General features: G+C 36.3%; 1 protein-coding gene across 1 annotated transcript; it reads left to right on the forward strand.

Moving 5' to 3' along the window:
- Positions 1-445: 445 nt before the first annotated feature.
- On the forward strand, positions 446-2578 carry LOC129894360 (uncharacterized). The gene has a single exon (XM_055970027.1). It carries the CDS (start codon positions 446-448, stop codon positions 2576-2578), a length of 2133 nt encoding a protein of 710 aa, XP_055826002.1.
- The last annotated feature ends 15624 nt before the right edge of the window (positions 2579-18202 follow it).

Here is an 18202-nt window from a genome sequence, read left to right on the forward strand (position 1 = left end):
GATGACGACGCTCCAACATGGCCTTAGAGTTTCATTCTTATCATGTGCTTTGTCATCCTTTTGTTCGCCTTATGGCCTCCATGTAATTTCATTTTTTTTAGATTTCTGCACATATACTTCATTACAAAGATCCAAGGCATCTTTGATTAATAAAATTATGTTATTCCAAATCCGAAATGTGTTTAATGGATCATTTATCATCAAATTGATTGCAACATAGGTCGTCCTCTAGCAAAAAGAGGCTATGTATAGGACACATTTGAATGTCGTTTTAACTTGGCGTGTATGCGTATTATATACTTGTTGTACTTTTAAATCTTTCCCAAACTAACATACTTTCCTTTTTCTTTCTTTTATTTTATTTTGTTAATCCCTAAAAGAACGTTGATTTGTGTCGACTTACGAACTGGCTGACTCACGATACAACCTTCGATCAAGGGGAAAGATGACAGGTGGAGAAGACTTTAACGCTGCTGCAAACATAATGATACGAGTAGAAAATCCTGAAAGTTCTCAAAATATAGCCGACATCCAAAATGATGAGAAGATGGCTCACATGGCGCAAGAGCTTGAGATTTTGAGAGAGGAACTACGTCAAGTGCGAGACTTGGCCAAGCTTTCGGCTACTACCTTCCCAAGTTTCAAGATGCCCAGCTACCTCCCTAGAGCTGACCTGCCTCCTGCAGATTCTCCAAACATGCCTAAACGTGCTCCTATTCATGGTCAAGCGCCATTAGCTCATCCGTCTGCAATCAGGACTGCTCCTGACCTTCCCACTCAAGACCCCGTCACACCTACCTACCCAGTGACAAACCAGATATTTAGAGCACACACCGTCGCTCCTTATGATTCACAGATCCCACCTGTATATGCTGTTGAGGCCCCTACTTTCACGACACCGGTTAGGGTCAAGGTCCCGCATGAGGTGGACCAATATGCAGAGATGGAGAAGGATGCCCGATTGAAAGAAGATGAGTCAATAGACGCTCAACTTCGATGTCTAAGAAAGGCGTTGAAAAACCTACAAGTCTCTAGGGGAACAGAGAGCCTAGATTATGATGACTTATGTATCCACCCAGATATTGACATGCCGGTAGGATACAAGCCCCCAAAGTTTGACATATTTGATGGAAAGAGCGATCCTCACGCACATCTGAGGGCATACTGTGACAAGTTAGTTGGTGTAGGGAGAAATGAGAAACTAAGAATGAAGTTGTTCATTCGAAGTCTATCTGGAGAAGCGTTGACTTGGTATACACGCCAGGATCCTCACAAATGGTATAACTGGCAGGAAATGGCTGAGGATTTCATGAATCGCTTCAGATTTAATACTGAAATCACTGCGGACAGGTTCTCATTAGCCAACATACAAAAGAAACCATCGGAGGACTTCCAGGAGTATGCACGACGTTGGAGAACCGAGGCTGCAAGGGTTCAACCACCGCTCGATAAGAGTGAGCTCTCAAAATACTTTATTCGAGCCCAAGAAGGTATCTACTTTGACAAGATGATGTCAATGATGGGCCAAAAGTTTGCAGAATTGATCAAGATGGGAGATTTTATAGAGGAAGGCATCAAATCAGGTAAAATTCAGTCCATGGCTGCATTGCAAGCTGCAAGTAAGGCCATACAATCAGGATCCCTTGGTGGCATCAAGAAGAAAAGGGAGGATGTTTCAGTCGTCAATTACCAACATGGAGGACAATCCCACCAATACCCCAACAATCCCCAAATTGTTGCACATACTCCATACACCTCGTATCCAGTATATAATACCCGACCACACTATAATCCACCTCGAGCACCAATATACCAAAGTCCAACAAGACCACATGTCCCACTCCAAGCACCAACCCACCAAAATAGACCAGCATATGTGCCAAGACCACGTCCAAATCTCGAAGCCAGAAATACTCGCACCTACACACCCATTGCTGAACCTTATGCTCAATTGTTTGAAAGGTTGAGGATAGCAGGAGTACTACATCCAGTTGAGGGAAAACTCCCCGACCCAATCCCTTACAATTTTGATGGAAACAAGCGATGCGCTTACCACTCGGGAATCCAAGGGCATGACACAAAAGATTGTTATGGCTTGAAAAACCAGGTTGAGACGTTGATCAGAAGAGGAATAATAAAATGCACTCCAACACCTCCGAATGTGAACAACAACCCTTTGCCAAATCATGAGAATCGAGAAGTCAATATGATTTCTCTAGAAGAAAAGTACAACTTGGGAGAAACCATCGCGCCTGTCTGGAACGCCGAAGAAGCTGCCACTGCATCTCCAGTACAACCTATTATCACTGTTCAGCTCAGGGAACCTCTTACTGTCCAAACATATCTCCCGAGAGTTGTAGTAACCACTACAGTTGCTAGAAAGGCTGAGTTTGACACCAAAGAAGTCCCATGGGATTATAAAACAGAAGCCAAGGGCAAGATGATTGACACCGCTGTGGCTCAGGGGATGACTAGATCAGGAAGGTGCTATACTCCCGAGAATCTGGATCAAGGAGTTATTGGGAAGGAGCCGAATCCCAAGAAGAATGTTACGGATGCTGAAGTCACAGAATTTTAGAGAAAGATGCAGCCGAAAGACTATTCAGTCGAAGAGCAACTGAAGAAGACATCGGCTCATATATCCATAATGTCTTTGCTAATGAGTTCTGAGGCTCATAGGAATGCTTTGATGAAGGTGTTAAATGGGGTTTGCATTCCAAAAGAGACCGCAAGTGAAACCTTAGCTGCAACAATTGGACAAGTGTTGGAATCTAACAAAATCTCTTTCCATGATAATGAGATACCAACGGAAGGGACTGGACACAACAAAGCACTTCATATCGCGGTCAAATATCGTGATAAGATTGTGACCCGAGTTCTGATTGATGGCGGTTCTGGATGTAACATCTGCCCTTTCACAACTCTGAGAGTTTTAGGCTTGAATATGGGAGATATAGAGGAAAGTCGTGTAAAGGTGAGAGCTTTTGATGGAGCACAGAGAAGCGTCATTGGAGAAATCCATCTCATATTGCAAGTGGGACCAGCAGAATTCCCTATTTTATTTCAAGTGATGGATGTGTCATCGAACTACAACCTGTTGCTGGGAAGACCATGGGTCCATATGGCAAAAGCAGTTCCTTCAACTCTTCATCAATGTGTAAAGTTTGAGTGGGGTCACACAGAAGTTACTGTTCATGGGGAGCTCAATCACCCCATCTATTCTGTCAATTCTGTTCCAGTAACTGAGGAATTAGATGGAGCCACTTTTCACACTTTAGAAATCATGCAAGCTGTGAGGATTGACGAGAAGTTAGAGTCGGTTGGTGTGAAATTGTCAGGGGCATCGAAGATGGTCGCAGCAGAGATGTTGAAATACGGGTATCAGCCTAAGACAGGACTTGGACCTAGGGCCAATGGCATAGTTGAACCCATCCAGCTGAAGCATCAGAAAGGTACCACTGGACTCGGATATGGATCTACATCCGGACGAGTCCACAACAGGGGATCCATCAAGACAACGTTTGTATCAGAGCAAGTTCCGATTCTAGATCACGCATCTGACGATGACATAGTGGAAGGAATAGGAAATTTGTTCGTGGCCATGATTGGAGAAGAGGAAGAGATAGATCTCCGCAAATTGAGCATCCGTGATTCCAAGCCTGGAGAAAGCTTGCAGAATTGGACCGTCAGTCCTTCCCTGTTTCGACAAAAGTCCTGGTAGTGTGGAATGTAGTTTTGTATTTTTAAATTTGAATGATCAAAGCTGAGGCTTGTATCATGCTTGATCTTTGTTTTTGGTTGCTTTTTCTAAAAAAGCTAGAACGCTTTTAAATAAAAGTCTTTAATTTCTTTAAAAAATTATCTCATTATTTCTACCTACTTATTTATTTTTACTCGCCTTTTATACGTTTCAGCATTCATATTAAAAATCCTAGTTCAACGGTTATGACATGTAATGAATCCATCGAGCAAAGTGAAAAGAACGAACACGATCAAGAAGAATATGATGAAAGCATGATGCCTGAAAATCTACCACAGGAGATCGAGAAGTTTGAAAGTCAAGAGAAACCTAATATGGATGAAACAGAGGTTGTCAATTTAGGAGATGAGGAAACTGTGAAGGAAACCCGAATTAGCATACATTTGGAGGCCGAAAGAAAGAAGGAGTTAATAGAATTGCTTAGGCAACATGTCGACATATTTGCTTGGTCTTATGACGATATGCCAGGGTTATGCACCGATATCGTTTCACATAGACTACCAATTGATCCCACCTGCCTACCCGTTAAACAAAAGACAAGAAAGTTCAAGCCAGACTTGAGTCTAAGGATCAAAGAAGAGGTAACCAAGCAGATTGAGGCGAACATTGTGAGGGTCACAAATTACCCCACTTGGTTGGCAAATATAGTACCAGTGCCAAAAAAGGATGGAAAGATCAGAATATGTGTGGACTATCGAGATCTCAACAGAGCTAGTCCTAAGGATGATTTCCCTCTCCCAAATATCCATATACTCATTGACAATTGTGCAAAACATGAATTGCAATCATTTGTCGATTGTTTCGCGGGATATCACCAGATACTGATGAATGAAGATGATGCAGAAAAGACAGCATTTATCACTCCATGGGGAGTGTATTGCTATAGAGTAATGCCATTTGGCCTAAAAAATGCTGGCGCAACCTACATGAGGGCCATGACCGCTATTTTCCATGATATGATCCACAAGGAGATTGAAGTATATGTGGACGATATCATTATCAAATCCAAGAGGAGTTCGGATCACCTATATGATTTGCAAAAATTCTTTGAGAGGTTACGAAAGTATAATCTTAAATTGAATCCAGCAAAGTGCGCATTTGGAGTACCTGCAGGAAAACTGTTAGGATTCATTATTAGCAGGAGAGGCATAGAGTTGGATCCCTCTAAGATCAAGGCAATTCAAGAATTACCTCCCCCGAAGACCAGGAAGGACGTGATGAGTTTCTTGGGAAGGCTTAACTACATCAGTCGGTTCATAGCACAATCCACAGTAATTTGTGAACCCATTTTCAAATTACTTAAGAAGGATGCTGCCACAAAATGGACGGAGGAATGTCAAAGGGCTTTCGACAAAATCAAAGAATATTTGTCCAACCCGCCAGTATTAGTCCCACCTGAGCCCGGGAGGCCGTTGCTACTATACTTATCTGTCATGGATAATGCATTTGGATGCGTATTGGGACAACATGATCAGACAGGTAGAAGAGAGCAAGCCATTTACTACTTGAGCAAGAAGTTCACACCGTATGAGGCAAGATATACCTCGTTGGAATGAACATGTTGTGCTTTGACTTGGATCGCGCAGAAATTTAGGCATTACCTGTCTGCATACACCACGTACTTAATCTCAAGATTGGATCCACTCAAGTACATCTTTCAGAAACCAATGCCTACAGGTAAATTGGCAAAATGGCAAATTTTGTTGAGCGAGTTCGACATTGTGTACGTGACACAGAAGGCCATCAAAGGACAAGCCTTGGCTGACCACCTCGCAGAAAATCTAGTGGATCAAGATTATGAGCCTCTAAAAACTTACTTCCCTGATGAAGAAGTATTATTTGTAGGAGAAGACGTATCAGAACGATACGATGGTTGGAGGATGTTTTTTGATGGAGCATCAAATTCCAAAGGAGTTGGAATAGGAGCGGTTTTAATTTCAGAAAAGGGTCAATATTACCCAATTTCAGCCAAGATTAGGTTTGATTGCACCAATAACATGGCAGAGTATGAAGCTTGTATTCTCGGACTTAGAATGGCCATAGACATGAACGTCAAAGAGCTTTTGGTCATAGGTGATTCTGATTTATTGGTTCATCAGGTGCAAGGAGAATGGGCTGCTAAGAATGTGAAGATCCTTCCTTATTTGCATTGCATAAAGGAGTTGAGTAGGAGATTCACAAAGATTGACTTCAAACATGTCCCTCGAGCTCAAAATGAATTTGCCGATGCTTTGGCAACAATATCCTCAATGATTCAACATCCGGACAAGAATTACATCGACCCTATTGAAGTAAAGTTATATGATCGACATGCATATTGTTTTCATGTTGATGAGGAATTGGATGGAAGACCATGGTACTATGACATCAAGAGATTGATAGAAGCACGAGAATATCCCGAAAATGCCACCAGCAAGCAAAAAGGGACTCTGAGAAGGATGGCCAATCATTTCTTTCTTAATGGAGAAATTTTGTATAGGAGGACTCCAGATTTAGGATTGCTAAGATGTGTTGACGCCAAGGAAGCGACGAGACTTTTAGAAGAAATACATGCAGGAACATGTGGACCTCATATGAATGGGTTCACTCTAGCTAAGAAGATCTTAAGAGCTGGATATTTTTGGATGACCATGGAGAGAGATGGCATTCGATACGTGCAGAAGTGTCATCAATGCCAAGTGCATGGAGATTTTATACGAGTTCCACCAAATGAGCTCAATGTTATGGGTTCCCCATGGCCATTTTCTTCTTGGGGCATGGATGTAATTGGACCCATAGAGCCTCCCGCATCAAATGGACATCGTTTCATCCTTGTAGCTATTGATTATTTTACAAAATGGGTCGAAACTTCTACATATAAGGCAGTAACTAAGAAAGTCGTGGCAGATTTTGTCCGTAACAATATCATTTGTCGATTTGGGATTCCAGAATCAATTATAACAGATAATGCGGCCAATCTCAATAGCGATCTTATGAAGGAAATTTGTGAGCGATTCAAGATTGCTCATCGAAATTCCACAACTTATCGACCACAGATGAATGGAGCAGTTGAAGCAGCAAACAAGAACATCAAGAAGATTTTGAGGAAAATAGTGGATGGTCACAGACAATGGCATGAGAAGTTACCATATGCTCTGCTCGGTTATCGTACCACAATCAGAACTTCCACTGGGGCAACTCCTTATATGTTGGTTTATGGTTCAGAAGCAGTAATACCTGCTGAAGTGGAAATACCATCTTTAAGGATTATTCAAGAGGTCGGTTTAGATGATGCAGAATGGATTCGCAGCAGGATTGAACAGTTGATGCTCATTGATGAGAAAAGAATGGATGCAGTTTGTCATGGTCAACTTTACCAAAACAGAATGGCCAAAGCATTTAACAAGAAGGTCAAGCCTCGACAGTTCACACCAGGACAATTAGTATTGAAGAAGATATTTCCTCACCAAGGAGAAGCTAAAGGAAAATTTGCACCAAACTGGCAAGGTCCTTACATGGTTCATAGAGTATTATCTGGAGGAGCAGTAATCTTGGCAGAAATGGACGGTACAGTGAGCACGAAGCCAATCAACTCAGACTCCATCAAGAAGTACTACATCTGAAGACATCAAGACTAGCTTTCATTTTTTTTACTCTTACATTCCATGTAAACAGAACTACGTCTCGACCTGACTTCCCACGGTGGGGTACGTAGGCAGCCCACATCGGGTTCGGTCCTCTTTTAGAAAATCCAAAAACATCATTTCCATGTATTTAGAACTACGCTCGACCTGACTTCCCTCGGCGGGATACGTAGGCAATCCTTGCCGGATTCGGTCCCTTTATAGTTTAACTTTTCTATTGTACTCGAACTACGTCCTGACCTGATTCCACTTGGATACGTAGGCAACCTTAAGGGTTCGGTCATACCTTAGAAAACTCTCCTTTAGTTAGGTATCATTAGAACGTGAAGGATCTCGCGAATAAATCAAGAGAAGCATCGTCACAAGACAAGACTACAAGAAAGATTACATTTGGATATGGAGAAGCATGATGGACTCCAAATCATGTCATAACCTTAAGATGATCCAGGATTACTCTCTCTCTCTCTCTCTATATATATATATATATATATATATATATGATGATATACTCTTTTGTCTAAAAACAAACTATTATTTTTATTTATTTATTTTTATTCATTTGTTTTCTTATTTATTTATTATTTTTTTTTAAAAAAAAAAAAATTAAAAAATGTTTTTCTACTATTCCACCTACTAAGTCTCTAGGTTAAGATACTACGGACGGACTATAGAGGTATTGGAGGTTCCCAGTGATGAGGCCTGAATCCGCGAGTCGATACAAATCAACATCCCCTCCCAAACTAAAATTTTCTTTGAGCGCAGGAAAACAGAAGATCGAGGAAGACAACCTCAAGTCTAGAGGATGACTGTAGACGCCATTCGACTTCTCAAAATCATAAGCCAAAATATTCTTCCCTTACTTTATTTATCAGAAATACTTTATACTTCGATGTGCTGTCTAAAGGATTTCCCTTTAAATCTTTGCAGGTACGATCGAGATCCGGATCAAAATACTGAAGACAAGGGGGGCCCATATGATAAATAGGATAGTTTACTTTTGTCAAATATAACTCCATCAATTGGAGCTTATCTTCTAACCTCGTCAACAACTCCTCCGTCGGAGAATATCGTCTAACTGCGTCAAACAAGCTCCATCGATTGGAGAACGCCATCTAACACCATTCAAAACTCCGCTGACCGGAGGCTGTATATATCCATCATCGTTCGATTGTACATATCCACCGAATATTATATATAGCGAACATCATTCAAACTCCGTCGTCTGAAGACTGTATATAACAAATATCGTCCAAACTTCGACGTCTGTAGGCTGTATATACCAAATAGTCCAAATTCTACCATTTGGAGGTTGTACATAGCAAACCCCATCAAACTCCTTCGATCAGGAGCATGTATACTACAACGTCGTACATTTACAGTTAAATTTACATTACCAGTTTCACACCGCCGGATACAGGCGTTACATTACAGTTTTACATCGCCGGATACAGGCGTTACATTACAGTTTTACATCGCCGGATACAGGCGTTACATTTACAAGTTTAACACCGCCGGATATAGGCGTTACATTACAATTTTACACTGCCGGATACAGGCGTTACATTACAGTTTTACACCGCCGGATACAGGCGTTACATTTACAATTTCTACACCGCCGGATACAGGCGTTACTTTACAGTTTTACACCGCCGGATACAGGCGTTACATTTACAATTTCTACACCGCCGGATACAGGCGTTACTTTACAAGTTTTACACCGCCGGATACAGGCGTTACATTTACAATTTCTACACCGCCGGATACAGGCGTTACTTTACAGTTTTACACCGCCGGATACAGGCGTTACATTTACAATTTCTACACCGCCGGATACAGGCGTTACTTTACAAGTCTTACACCGCCGGATACAGGCGTTACATTTACAAGTTTTACATCGCCGGATACAGGCGTTACTTTACAAGTATTACACCGCCGGATACAGGCGTTACATTTACAAGTCTTACACCGCCGGATACAGGCGTTACATTTACAAGTTTTACATCGCCGGATACAGGCATTACATTTACAAGCTCTACACCGACGGATACAGGCGTTTACATTACAATCGCTCTGCCAGACGACGGTTTTACATTATAAGGACACCACACTACAACATAGAACTCCTTTTAAGCAACAAACTAGAGCAAGCTAGTGGAATGTCAAGCATCCCTAGCTACGCCAATGATTCTCTTTCGAAACTCAACTGGACTCGATTCTCCAAGTTTTGGATTTGAATAACTCTTTCATGTCTCAGCATCACCATGACTCGATACTGGGGCAATTTATTTCAAAAATTCATGTTCTTTTATCTACCATAGGTCTTTAGTAGAAATTACTATGGAGCATTTCTCATTCCGAGTTTATTTCTTAGAATTACCTCCAACCTGATTTCCCACATACTAGAATATACTGATAACCTCAGTTCGAGCGTGATCATATTCATTTTATTCATGCTAACATCCTCATACGTTCATCACTCTTAAGAACTCGGTGTCACCATAATCCAACACTGGGGCAAATTTTGATTTCGATCAAAATTTGTTGTGATTCTACAATCCAAAACTACACATGGCCTGATTCTCCTATAACCAGAGATATGTAGGCACTTCGAAACTGAAGTCTCGGCCGCAATATTTTTTGCAACTCCCACTCATTTCATTAGGACCCTCCGAGGTTATCTCATCGGTCGGACAAAATCGGCTACTCCGTCAAATTTCTTTGCTCGTCAATTCATCCCTCATTCCCAAGCAAAGAAGGGGCAAGCTGTTGACACCCAATTTTGGCCGATCTATAATTTATTTATTTTTTTGAATCACTATCTTAATAGATAGGTATTTTTTAAAATTATTTTCTTGAATGATATATATATGTATAAAGTTAATTATTTTTAGTTTTTACCAAAAAATAATAATAATAATAATAATAGTAATAAAAATCATATATTTTGGATTTCATAGCTTATAATATTTATTTTTTTTATTTTTGTTAATATTATTAACATCATTTTTTTATCGTTTATGAAAATAACAAGCTTTGTACATTCAAATATTTTTTCCACATTTATTTAGTATATATTATACGTGTGTGTATTTCCTTCATATAAAATATTACTGAAATAAGTATATTTTATCAATTTACTTATTCATATTTATTTGTGCATATCGCATACCTAATTTAATACGACTTATATACATATGCATATAAAGTTATTACTTATTTAAGTTTATTGTAGATTTTAGTTAGTACGTATGTCATACATCTATTTTAGTGTGCATACGTTGCAACACATATATATATATATATATATATATATATATATATATATATATATATATATATATATATTTGTATAGTATATACATGAGTATTTTCTTTATATAAAAAAATATTTATTTACTAAGTTTATTTTATAATTTTACTTATTCATAATAATATATACGTATAAATGTTTATTTTAGTATGTTTTATGTGTATATGTATATAAAAGGGTTATTATTTAAGTTTATTATATATTCTTACTTGTTTATGTTACACATCTATTTTTTGTACATATTATATGCATGTGGTATTTATATATATATATATATATATATATATACGCATGTATTTATATAGTATGTACATGCATATTTACTTTATATATATAATATTACTACTTGATGAAGTGTATGATTTTAGTTATTCAATATATATATATATATATATTACGTTATTAATTAGATGACTATCTATTCAATTTTCCTCTATTTTATTTTAAGCATAGTCATTTTATTTAATCCATTTTAATCTATACTAAATAACCCACCCAAATTTAAATCTTGAATCCATTTTTAATCATATCCATCCATCCCATCTTTATCAAATATCAAGATTTAATCCTAACCGCTCATCAAAATTGATGAACGGCTAAGATTACGTTTTCTATTTCTAATTACTAAATAGCAGCCCTAACAAAACTTGGCCTTTGGATTTTTTTGGGGGTCATCTTCTCCAAGAAGAGAGAAGAAGAGCCATGGCCGCCGCCTCCCTCTCTCTCTCGATTTTTCTCCGCTTCACAACACCGCCGCTCTCACGCTCTCTCCCTTCGCTGCTCTCTTCTTCTCTTCTTTGCGTCGCCATCGTCGCACCTCCTCACTTCCAGTGACCAGCAGCAGCGAGCTGCTGCCCAACAACTCCTTCTCTGGCAGCGACCATGACGAACTGCAGCAGCGCCACGCGCAGCGACGTGTCCAGCACCACTGGCGACGATGCGCAACAGTAGTACCGCGCCGACAGCAGCCCCTTTGCGCCGCCAGCTGCTCGATGCAGCAGCCATCGCTATGCTCCGTCACCTCTCCACCGGCGAAACCTCCAAGCGAACACGGACAGCAGCTCCTCAGCGGCGACCTCACGCACAGACGCCGACGAGATGAACAGCAGCAGCGACTCCATCGATGACTCCTATCTTCTCTCTTCTCGCCGTCGACGAAGATGAGAACCACCAACTTCGAAAACCACCATGGACAGATCTTAGTTTGCTAGAAGCTTTGAGATTTGGTTTGTTAAAGACGGATCTTAACAGATCCGTCCAGGTTCGTTTCTTTAAAGTTTGATTGCCATCTATCTCATTTTTTTTGTTTTGAACATATTTTTTATTTTTGCCTATGGTTATGATTCAAAGAGTCTAATATGAAAAATCTTAAAATTGCAAAATCTATGATATGTTTGTATCCCATTAAATTCAAATCATTTAATTATTAATTTGTATGTGATGTGAGTTTGGTGGTTAAATCGTTTGTTCTTCAATTTCATACTCACTGATATGTGATCAATTGGTCAATTAACCATGCCTATTTATCTCGGATTTTAGAGTTGAGTTGTATGTTTATGTCTTTAAGAATGTAAATTATCATATATGTTTCTTCAATAAGTGGAAAATCATATCTAGGCTTGATTGTGTTAAAAAAAATGTACTGAATTGCATAACTTTACGAGTTTCAAATTATTGTGGCTTTAAATGTTTAAATTTAAGAATTTGTAGCGAGTTGTGTGGAGCTATTTATTTATTTCTTTCCCTTTGTTAATATTGAATTGGTCCTCTGCTTAGATTGTAGATTGATATTTCCTTTTGCCTTGATTTATTTTGAAACAACCAGTTTGAAACATTAACATTTTCAGCAGTATGAATATGATTTGTTGTTAGAATTGATAATTCTTGCCTTAAGTTGATGGTTGGATTTGATAATTGTAGTCATAATTTATTTCCCGTTGAAATTAATTTATTCTCTATAATTAGTTTCTTCTACAATTAATGAGAGTAGGTCCCTCTTGGCATGATATTTGAGACTTCTTTTTGACAAATGGAGTTGTTCTTTCTGACTTTTTCATTTGGTTGTTTGAATTTTGATAGATTTCATTGTTGAAATCTTAATTGATTTGTTTGTTGAAAATTTTATTTGACTTTATTGAAATTTTGTACCCCTTTTGAAATATTTGCTCTTTTGTTTGAATTATTTGAAAAAGTTTTGACTAAGAATAGTGAAGCTACTATTGTTGATTTTCTTGTTTATAGAACATATTCCATCATTATAAAAAGGAGACTCACATCTTCATTTAGACGACAGACAGGGAAGAGACAGAAAGACAAACAAGAACAAAAAAAAAAATAAGAGAGTATTGAAAGAAAAAAAAAAAAAAAAAGAAAGAAAACATTTCACTTTACATTCTTAACATTCAAACGAAACACATAAGAAAAAAAAAAGACATTAGAACACAAGAGAGCTTTAGCAAAATACTTATTGCTAGTAAGCTTTTTCCTTTGCCTCTTTGCTACTTCGACTTGTTTGGATCTCGGATATTGCTATCGCTTTTCATTGACATAAAATTTATATTAACCGGTTAGTACTCTCTTTTCCTATTTTTATTGTACTGTCTTTACTTTAGATTCTTACATATTATATCTTGTCAAAATAAATACATGAAGTATCCAGGTTAGTTCCCATTTTCCTCAATATATTAGTTTATTATTTTGAAGTATGTTCTTGCTTTGTTGTTTGGTTTGTTGTAGTAAGATTATATAATCATGATATATCGCTACATATTTGTATATGGCTTGTATTTTGTTTATGCTTTAAGCAGGATTTGAACTTTAAAGTTCAAGACATGAAGAGTTCGCTTGGACCGGAGATCCGAAATTTTATTACTCTACTTCGAATTTTTTATTTGTAATTTATGGTACTTTATTTATTTGCTTCTCTATGCGGTTTTGTAATAATTTTGTAAGTAACTCTGTATATAAATAATGAAAATTGGGGAAAATATATGGGGAGGGGATATACTTGCTACTTGCTTTATTTATTTATTTTTTTAGTTTATCATAAATTTATGTGTTTGAATGCATGTGATATAGTTATACTACTCATTTCCACATGCTTAGGTCCATTTATTCACGATATAAAAATTTATATGTTTTACAAGATGTTTACTTTATATATATATAAAAATAACAATAAAAATGATCTAAGAATAGTTCGTTAAATATCATTTATCATCATACATGTTTAAAAAATAATTTGTTTATTTTTTATGTGTTATCTTTGTTTATGAAAAATCTCATTTAATAATTACTTTGATGATATTTCCACATTATAACCTGTACTTTAAGACTAAAACCATGAATATAGTTTCAAATAATAGCTTTATCATATTAATTATCTAGACATTATATATGTAGGATCTACTAAATCATTTTGAATGTAGTAATAATCATATTTAGATTTAAATGCCATTTTGTGTAGACATTATGGTCATTGGATTTACAATTTTTAATTACATCATGTTTAAATATTTTAATTAAAATTTTAATATGCTAGTCATTTGGAAATCATGTGCATGAGATTTTATGTTGAATATCATATAGCAAATCACGTCTATAGGACTTAATGAATATTTTAGTATTTTTATAGGAATTAAGTTATGCTTATAAGATGTCAAATATTTTCATTATATTGATTCACATAGAAATCATGTCTAATATAGTGTGTTGTCAATCCATAAATCATACCTATAGTTTTAAATAAAATTTAGAAATCATGCCATTAATATCATGTTTAGATCTAATTTAAAGCAATAGTTTGTTAATAAGATCTTTGATTTTATGTTTGTTAGGACGTTGAAAGACTAAATCTTAGTTTACTATCCTTGTTATATATTTAAAACGTGTCATCTAGTTTAATGTCTTGAACTTCCTTTAAATATACATATGAAAGTAATAACATGCCCAAAATCTTGCCTCGTTTGAGTTAAATTACCAATCCTCATACTATTTGAATAATTGTTAATTAATCAATTTTATATTAGAACATTCTCTTTATTTAAAATTATATTATTCCATATTTATAATCTTTATCCAAGATTTTCAGCAAAGTAGTAAAAAATGTATTCTAAATATTAGGAAGAACTCACACGAGTTATTGTAGTTATCATGCTTATAGTTTTTGCGCCTTTAATAAATATTTCATCATATTTCTATATTTTAGAAATCATGTTCATAGGTTTAAATAATAATTTCAGCATATTTTTTGAATGTAAATATTTTAAGAACATTGTTTCATGTAGAAATCACACCCATAGATAAAAATTGATTTTGCTGGTTAAAATCATATCCCTTGTAATGTGACGTTATATTGTGTAGAAACCATGCCTATAAGATCTTAACAAATATTTATTATATTTTTTGAAACCATTTTAATAAATGTTTAGCATATCATTTCATTTAGATACCATATCTATCTCTAGTATTTTAATAAATCTTCATCATGTTATTAACTAAAATCATATTAATATGATTTATAAACACTATTAGTTAATAACTAAAATTATCAAGCATGCCTTCTTTATTACAATCGCCTTTGTAATTAACATTGCCTTCATATATTTAAAATAATGAAATTTATTGTCTATCTTTATCAAGTTTTATACTTCACAATATCTACGTCTGATCATATGCACACACATAATTATTATGACCTTCACAACTTATCTGTGTTTTCAAGCATGCTAATTAATTAATCTAGAGGCTTATTTGAGATTTTATGTGCTAACTGCTTGTCCTATCTGTTTTGTTTGACGATGAGTCTAATTAGGACGCCTATATTTTCTTTGGTCTAAAACCTACCCTAATAGTATATCCAATGTCTCTTGGACATTAAGTTGGGTCGATAGACACGCTTTAGGACGTTAGTTTTTATTTCTTTTAGATCGCTTTAGGATTATAATAACAAATGAACATAAGAGGGGTAGGGGTAGTTAGGCCCTTCGGAAATGATGGAAGTTGACCCGAGCAGAAAAATGACAAAAACTTTATATATTTTGTCTTCCAATTAATGAGCCGGCGCTGATCCGAAGAAAATAAGAACGTAGATAATTTTATTTCCTATCGACTTTTAAATATTTTTGTTTGTATATATTTTTGGGGTAGTTTAATATTTTAAAACTCAAATGATTTTTCGCATCCTTAATCTTATTAGAAATTTCACCCAAATTAGATTTACAACATATTATATATTCATATATCTACACTTGCCTATTATCTTATTCATTTTTCTTTTATTGTGGCTACAAATAAAGTAACCATTGCTAATACTAGACATTTATTTTTACCATAAATTAAGTAAGTTATTTATTCAAATGATTTTAAAATATACATTTGTATTTTTTATATATATTTTAAGTATATTATTTATTATTTATTTATACAATAAATATATTATTATTAAATTTGGGTCATTCATATATAAGATGTATATATATGACATACCTTATATTTTTACTATTTTTTCAAAATTAATAAAACCTTTCTTCTTAATATTTCTAAAACAAACAAAATGAATAAATATCCCTAATCATTTTTCTAAAACTAAATTTAAGGACTATCTTTGGATAGGCTCTGAGGGATGCCTAATACCTTCCCCTCGAGTAACTAAAACCCTTACTTAGAATCTCACAGGTTTCGCAAATCAAAACAGAGTTTACATTTACAATGGTTTTCCTAATATTTTCCTTAAAATTAGGTGGCGACTCTAAACAAACAATTTCAAAATCAGAGGCATAGCCATTTTTTATGTTGTGAACTATTTTGACCCGCTCGAAAATAGGGTGTGACACTCGAGACTCGACCTAGGACCTAACCCCGACTCTCGATCCAAAATCCGACATTCAAATTGGACCTAAACCTGGACACGACCCCGACTCCGACTCTCGACCCAGGACCTGACTTTCGAACAGGGATCGGACCTGGTAGCTGACTTGGGACCCGACTTTTGAATCGGGATCTGACATTGACACCCAACCCCGACGATCGTTCCGAGACACAAATCTGACATCTGACCTGGGATCCGACTTCGACTCTCTACTCTAGACCCGACTAAGAACCCCATCCTGACACCCGACTGAGAACCCCATTCCGACACCTGACTCGGAATTCGACCCCGATATCCTATCCGGGATTCGACCTCGAATCCTAACTCAGTAAACTACACCCAAACTAAGATCTGACCTCGACCCGGAAGTTGTTTCTCGAATTGAGGTCAGGAGTCGGGTCCCTAGATAATCGAGAATCAAGATTCGAATCTCGAATTGTGTCGGGAATCGATACCCAAGACTTGAGTTAGGATGGAAAGTTGAGATGTGAGGTTGCAAAAGAGTTTTGAAAAATATTTTTTTTACTTTTTGGAGGTAAGGTATTTTCCTTAAATTTGAGAAAAATAAGTTGATTTGAAAAAATATTTTCCAAAATATTTAATCCAACCAAACATGAAAAAATTGAAAATATTAGTATATGAAGTCAAAAAATTTGTCTAATGTTTCACATACTGCTTGTTTAAGTAAATGCTAACTTGAGACAATTTACTCTTGAACTTCACACATTTATGACTGATGTTGGAGACATTTATGCCCAAGTTGAAATACAAAATTTTGTGCAAAACAATTTTAGCTCCATACGAATCTTTTCTCTTTCTGTTGAAACTCAAATAGTACTTTTGTTATGTGTTTTGATTCCATCTCAATCAACAAAGAAACATTCCAAGGAAACAACACAAAGCACACTATTATTGGTGCTAATTACATGTTGAAACAACAGTATTATATGGCTAATACCCCTGTGCCCTCAAGTTGGTGCATGAAGATTCTGAATGCTTTACTTGTGCAAGAGGCGATCATATTGTGATCTTACAAACAACTTCATAAAGAAAATGTATGCGTGAAAAAAGGTAGGAGCTTAGATTCGAACTTTAAACCTTGGATCATTTTGAATCCGCTTAAACTATTATATTATGCCTCATCTTCTGTCAAGTGGATTCAACAATTTATATTTATCCACATTTGGTTCTTTGAAAAAAATATAGTTTTTCGACAAAACGGATTTAACTGAATCCACTTAAATCAAGGCAGGTCCGTCCCTGATTGGTTTGGTCTGACTCTGAAATCCTGTCAAAATATGAAAAGAGACTCGGCTATAGAGGGAGAAAAAACTGTACATTTTCCTTTGTCATTGAACTAAATATATAAATGTCGACCTGACCTATAAGAATCCCTAAAGATATGCTAAAAGATTGCTAGCTCTACATTGGTCATATATTTATCATAATATATACAACTAATATATATATTATGTTTGAAATTGTTCCTAGCGAGTAGATAGGGGTGTTCATGGTTCGGTTTGGGTCGGTTATTGATTAAAACCATAACCAAACCAATTTAATCGGTTATTAAATGTCTAAAACCATAACCAAACCAAGTAAAATAATAACCACGGGTTTGGTTATTGTCGGTTTGGTTC

Source organism: Solanum dulcamara, chromosome 1 (genome assembly GCF_947179165.1).
Source record: "Solanum dulcamara chromosome 1, daSolDulc1.2, whole genome shotgun sequence".
NCBI lineage: Eukaryota > Viridiplantae > Streptophyta > Magnoliopsida > Solanales > Solanaceae > Solanum > Solanum dulcamara.